The sequence below is a fragment of the Channa argus genome, chromosome 24 (genome assembly GCF_033026475.1).
Source record: "Channa argus isolate prfri chromosome 24, Channa argus male v1.0, whole genome shotgun sequence".
Classification (NCBI taxonomy): domain Eukaryota; kingdom Metazoa; phylum Chordata; class Actinopteri; order Anabantiformes; family Channidae; genus Channa; species Channa argus.
Window position 1 is genome coordinate 2,874,288 of NC_090220.1, and position 6,312 is coordinate 2,880,599.

The 6,312-nt window shown below is 38.7% G+C and overlaps 1 protein-coding gene across 14 annotated transcripts in view; it reads right to left on the reverse strand.

The window, feature by feature from the left end:
• LOC137108899 (RNA-binding protein Musashi homolog 2) overlaps positions 1-3,775 on the reverse strand; it is a 220,982-nt gene extending 217,207 nt beyond the window's left edge. For 5 of the 14 annotated variants that reach the window (XM_067494005.1, XM_067493999.1, XM_067493996.1 and 2 more), the window contains exons 1-4: positions 3,561-3,772; positions 3,194-3,234; positions 2,776-2,857; positions 2,142-2,226 (exon numbers count right to left, since the gene is read on the reverse strand). In XM_067494005.1, coding sequence (XP_067350106.1) covers positions 2,142-2,226; positions 2,776-2,857; positions 3,194-3,234; positions 3,561-3,622 — 270 coding nt within the window. In that variant the 5' untranslated portion in view covers positions 3,623-3,772. Of the gene's footprint in view, positions 1-2,141; positions 2,227-2,775; positions 2,858-3,193; positions 3,235-3,560 lie in introns of all 14 variants that reach the window. The other 9 variants (XM_067494004.1, XM_067494002.1, XM_067494006.1 and 6 more) reach the window with 4 other exon arrangements.
• Positions 3,776-6,312: the final 2,537 nt, after the last annotated feature.

Sequence of the window (6,312 nt, forward strand, 5' to 3'; positions counted from 1 at the left end):
TTTAAAAACCTAACATATACATAAGAAAATGAGTTCGTAATATTCTGCATGTTGACATTGATGTGGCATGTAAACTGACAGTAAAGGTTTCATAAAAAAGGACTCAAAGACCTTTTTCGTATAGGTGAACAAGTGTTTTAACACAGAAGAAGCAGTGGCCATCAACTTAAATATAATATCTTGGGACAGAGCAAGACAGTTATTTAAATTTAAATCTGCTTACTTCTACCCCCACTCTTATGGTGCCTTTGGGCAAGGTATTAACCCAACAACTGCTTCATTTATCAGGCATCAATAAAAGACTGGAGAAGTACAGATAAACTCCCAGATGTAAGTATATATATTTAAAGTGCAACTCTTCCTTTTCACGTATACTCCCTCCTCCGACCTTTGCTGTAAGTATATATGCTGTCAACCTGTCACAAAGTTCTTCATGCAAAATGTCAGTCCTTTAGATTCTGCATCAAAGTATATTCATACATCTACCCCTTCAAGCAGCCCCTTTACCTGCTTCTTTGAATTCCCCTCAACAGATGTTTGCGAGGTTTAGCATGCCAGTGCTCTAAGTGATTGGTAATTTCATTACAATAAATGAATGTCTTATTTATATGTAATTGTATTATTTATATTATTATTAATAATAATTTTTATTATTATATATTGGTAGAAGAAGAACCACTGTATGTACTAATCACAATAACGTGTGCAATAGTGCTTAAAGAGCTTGACACATTTGAAACATATGCAGATGTAAACACTAAAGCAAAAGTGAGCCACTAAGACATAAAAAATACATAAGAGAATGATTCACTAGATATTAACAGGCAGAAAAGGAAGAAGAAGCAAACTGCTTGTCACATGTATGTCCAGCAAGTTTTCAGAAGGTCGTTACCGATACTGGTGTGTTATTTTTTCTTCTTAATAGTAAATGATTCCTTTAAGAACATTAGAAATACTAAACCATGGTGCCTCTCTGGAGAAGTAAAGCATCACAGAGCTGGTCTGGAACTGTTCAGAAAGCGCAGAGCTCCCAAATAAAAAAGGGCAATCACATTACTACAAACTTTTTAGCCGTCCAGTTTTCTCAGTCGTGCAGCTTTACATTTGGAGAATAAGAACAAATCTTACATATACATTGCTTGCTATATCCTACACTAATCAGTGTATCCTTATTATATACTGCCACCTTAAGTACAGTCCATTTGTCTTTTAAAATCCAGTAACATTTTCCTACAGCTAGGGCTGCTTTCAGCTGTGATAGCACACAAAGTATGTTTATTTAACACACACAATTCCACTTCCAAAACTATGCTGGCATATCCGGATATTACCACCTACTGAGGAGAAATCCCAGACAAATATAACTTCAGCTGTACCCCATCTAATCCATCACTACAGACCTCTCTTAAAAATGACTAGCAAGTTTAATTATTCATCTATTGACAAGTGAAATCGCACATGGATCAAAGTTTTGTTTTTTTTTTTTTTTAAATGAGTTCTGGGTTATACAGTGGGAGTAGTTTTTTAAATGTAAGTACATTCTGTAAATGTTTGATTGCTGCTAATCTGCTACAATCTGCTATTCTGCTTGAATAGTTTAATTATTTTACATTACAGCAACTAGTCAGTTTCAATAGTATTTTTGGTTGAATACTCACAAAAACAGACCTCTGTTTTTAACATTAGGGCAATGTTTTTGGCAAGTCTTGTTTTGAACTGTTTTTTTTTTTTTTTTTTTTTACACTTTTACGCTATCGGTGCATCATGCGTGAAACAATGCAATATCTGCTGGGTCAAACTGCAGCAAGGCACCAGAACTGGACAGCACGCCCTTCAGTGGAACATGAGATATGTGCACATGTGGCTGCAGTGAACAAGGGGGCGTGTCAGGCCCATTCATCCGGAGAAGTGAAAGTGAACACATATAATATTCACCCTGGACTCGTGTTTTATTGCTAGGTTCAGCGTTGAAGGGACCATCGCACATTCAGCCCTTCCACATGACCTTGATCCCACACAGCCTGTTAACCTAAGAGGTGTTTCCCCACAAGGCCTCAGGCAATGAGAAGGGATTTCACCGGCAGAACAGTGCAAACACAAAACAAGAAGCACTTATATAAGTGTACATAAAATTAACTCACCGTCTTTGAGTCTAATTCGTGGTGTTGTTGAGCTAAGACTTTATCTACACTGGCAGCATCTGTAAACGTAACGAACCCAAATCCTCTGCAAAACAAAGACACAAAGACGAAAAACAACAATAATGTTAGAACATGAATATGCACAAAAGTCTAATTACAATACATGTTCATACTTCCGAATACAAAATGATGAAAACAATGTGACTTGCCACAATACAATGCGTAACAGGAGCCATCATTTTACTGGGACCTTATTACAGTTACAATATTTCTTTGCAATGTTCTTATAATCCGGATTATGGACGTCCTGTAGCACATTTGAACCTGAAACTGAGGACACTGCTGATCTTTCTTAGCTATGTTACAATATGAGACGGCACTCCACCAACATTGTGGTGCAGTCACAAAGTCAATGTCAAATTGCATTGGGCCGCAGCTTTACAGCAGTGAGCATTTAAGCTTATCTGGCTTGCTGTGAAACCACACACAGGCGCGCGCACACAGGGACACACACGAACACAGGCGCGCGCAGACACAGAAACACACTCGCTGGATTAACACTAAAAAACACGGACAAAGTAAGCGACACCATTGCATGCACTCGAAAGGAAAAGTAGAAAAGCCCTGCGTTTACCTTGAGCGTTTTGTCGTGGGGTCTCTCATCACCATACATTCTCTTATTTCTCCGAATTTACTAAAATAGTCTCTAAGGCTGTCTGTGAATAGAGAAAATATGTCGGGTCATTTGGTGAAAACATATGGGCATGCTGCTGTCACTGCATTTGAAAAAAAAATAAAAAAATTTGAAATACAAAAAAAAAAAAAAGAGAAAAACACCCCGCGATGCGCATAGGGGTCGAATAGAGGACTTCAGATGGACGGAGATCAAAAATAACATCGTGCGCACACACTCGTCAGATATCCCATACAGTACACTACTGCACAGTGCACATTTGCACATACACCGCCAGCAGCCACAACGAGCACTCAGTCACAGCGACAAAAACAACAAGAAATACTGGATACGGTGCAAAAGAGAATAACAGTCTCACCTGGTGAGGTTTGCCAGCTGAGGCCACCGATAAACATTTTACTGTAAGGGGAAAACACAACAGAAGTGAGTCCAGATGTCAGTTCGGCCATTTTGACGACTAACTACTTCTAAAAGCGACCTTAAAGGATAAAGGAAGACTATGAAAACACATTCGCGCTTAGTAATTGTAGTCAGTCTCCATGAAAGGGGGAGGCCACTCTTGCTACAAAGCTGAGGGGCTTTAAAACTGCATCTGGGAACAGAGCCGTGCACGGTTTAAGTGCGTACTGTGGGGACGAATCTAGCACGGCAGTCGAAGTCCTCTCCAAGATGTTGTAACGTGGAAAAAAAACGTACCTTAGCATGAATTTTAGAGAGATTCTTACCCCGGGTCATGTTGTGAATCATTGAGGCTTCCGGATGTGGCTTGACTCCCGTCTCCTTCCATATCTATTCCAAACTATAGGCTGGGACTACAGTAACAGTGACAGACACACACAGATACGGCAGGAGATATGCAAAGCCCCGCTACGAGAATATTACTGAGCCGGGAATGAGAGCGTCACACGTGGGATCAGCTCAGCCCCCTGCTCCCTCCTCCCTCTCTCAGCGTGCTCTACCTTGGCCCACAGGGGGCGGAGCCTGCCTCTGTCACCTAACCAATCCAATTGACGTCAATTCAGGCAATCTGCAAAGCAATCCTCCGATTTGTCATTTAATTAAGCAATAAGCCACTAGAGGTGAAAGTGGCTTATTGCGCTTCTAAATCAGTGGACACAAACCACTGGCAAAGAAAAAAAAAAATTTTTGTCCAATAAATGTTTCTCGTAATGTTTACATTATTCTATTAAACTGGAAAGGAATCAGTTTTGTAGGAGCAGCGTTTTTTTTTATTAAGTGCACTAACTTGTTATTCTTCCGCCCTTTAATATAGTCCCCTAGATCTCAATAAACGTCCATGTTAATATTTAAGATATCTGGTCTCGTAAGTGCTTTGTTTGAAAATATAGTGCAAATTAGCTAAAAAGTGCAGAGAATGTGCGGCGGAGCGTGAAATCATGTGTAGCAGTATTTACGTGGAATCATGTGTTTAAAAATGTTTAAGAAAGCCTGCTGGTGCGTTCAGAACTGAATAGTATTTTTTACAACGATTAAATATAAATAATTATTGAATATTATAATGTTCAATCATTTCATTTTGCAAGGTGATTTGTCATTTTTAAAATAGGAACTGGCTCTTGCTGAGTGGTTTTATGTCTTTATTATGCATTCACTGTGCACCTTATAACTCAAGCATGTAGGCAATTTATTAATAATGCCTTAATGAAAATATTAATTTAAAGATGGTATGTTTACAAAACCGTAATACTCACATGTTTAATCTTTGGTGGCTGATTGTTCATGCAAGTCTGTAGAAAGATTCCCGAGAATCTGTGTAGCCGCCCCTGTGTGCTGACCTTTAACCCCCATATTCATTATAAAAAGCCAACAAGGAATTCTTCTTTGAGGGTTGATAAGGCATTTTATCCATACATGCAATGGGGTAATTTTGGATCTCTTCGTGTAGATGACCTGTAATGAGCTGTCAACCGTGGCCTCAGCATATGTGTAGGTAAGCTGGCTCACCCTTTTTATGACCCCGTAAAAGAAGAAGCAGATTAAGAAACTTATTTCCATAGTAGAGTATCAATATGAAATAAGTAAAACTGTCAAATTTACAAATTGTGTTTTAAATTATATATGCGATATATGTTTGTATCAACGCGAGAGAAGTGACACAAGTCAGACAACAAATTTGAGCTGAGCAAATGGAATGTTATGTTATATATTAATGTTTTCATTCATCTTAGCTTTAGAATATAGGACAACCCCAGAGCTATATCAAATGTTACTGGTGATCATATTTTATTTTTAACATTCAGAAGATTTTTTGAATTAGGCTGTCTCTTCTGACTTTACGGTGCTGTACCAGAGGGAATTTCTTATCTGGCCAGGCAGCATGTTTTTGAAACAATGACTGAGATAAAACCCAAATAACAGCACTTTTGACAGTTTAACAGCTAAAAGTCTGTCATTACTTAGGAGATATTCCACATTGCAGTTGTCTGTATTTTCGAAACAAAGGTATAGAAGCAATTGGTGGCAATTCCTTGTAGCACAGGAGTGTCAGAGAAAATGGAAATATGACACCTTGTGTGAAAGACTATTACTTATTCTACCTTCTTTGCAGTATTGTTCTGTCCCATGCCATTGGGTGATACATTTATGATTTTATTACTGCTGCATGCTTGGTAAGTTGTCAAATGTGTGGCAGAATCCTACAGTATTTGTGAATGTGAGAAAATCACATCCATTCATGCAGCTGCAGAGAGAGAGAATACGAGAGGTTATAAATGGATTTGGAATATGAGGCCTGCAGAACAACAGGCTTTAAAGCTCATCATAAGATGTTAAAAAAAAAAACACACTGGACTCAACACATGGAGAACGTCTGTGAGCTCGAATAAAAACACTGAAACAACCTGATGTCAAAGTAGACACCCTATTCTGTTTAAAATCTATGGTACTAATGTACAAATCAGCATGCCAGCATTTCTTATTTTATGGAACAAGCTTTAGATCTTTAGATCTTTTTACACTTATTGAAGGAGAAATGTATAGATTTTTAAATTGTGTAGTGTTCTCTTTTAATCTGAGCAGCCACCACTGCCTGATGAAAGTGCCTAAAATGTTTATCCCCCTTTAAGCAACTTTAGGTGCTGTGACAGCTCTGCTCTTGAAGCAGCTGAGCATTTAGTACTGAGTGAGGGGGAAAGGGAAGGGTTATATTTTATTCAGAACTATTCATCCATTTATCATCTACATTGGTTTTGAGTGCCATTGGTGCTAGAGAATATGCCAGCTGTTATTGGCCAAGAGGCAGGGTACACCCTGGACATATTTTCCCATTCACACCTATAAGCAATTTAGAATGAGCTTGAATCATATGTGAATCAACCCGCATGTCTTTGGTCTGTGGGAGGAAACTCAGCATGTGGGCATTGGGAGAACTCCACACAGAAAAAAACTAGCTAAAGGCACACAGACCTTTTCTTCTTTTAAGAACTTTCCTTCCTCTCCCCTGTCTGATTACTGGCC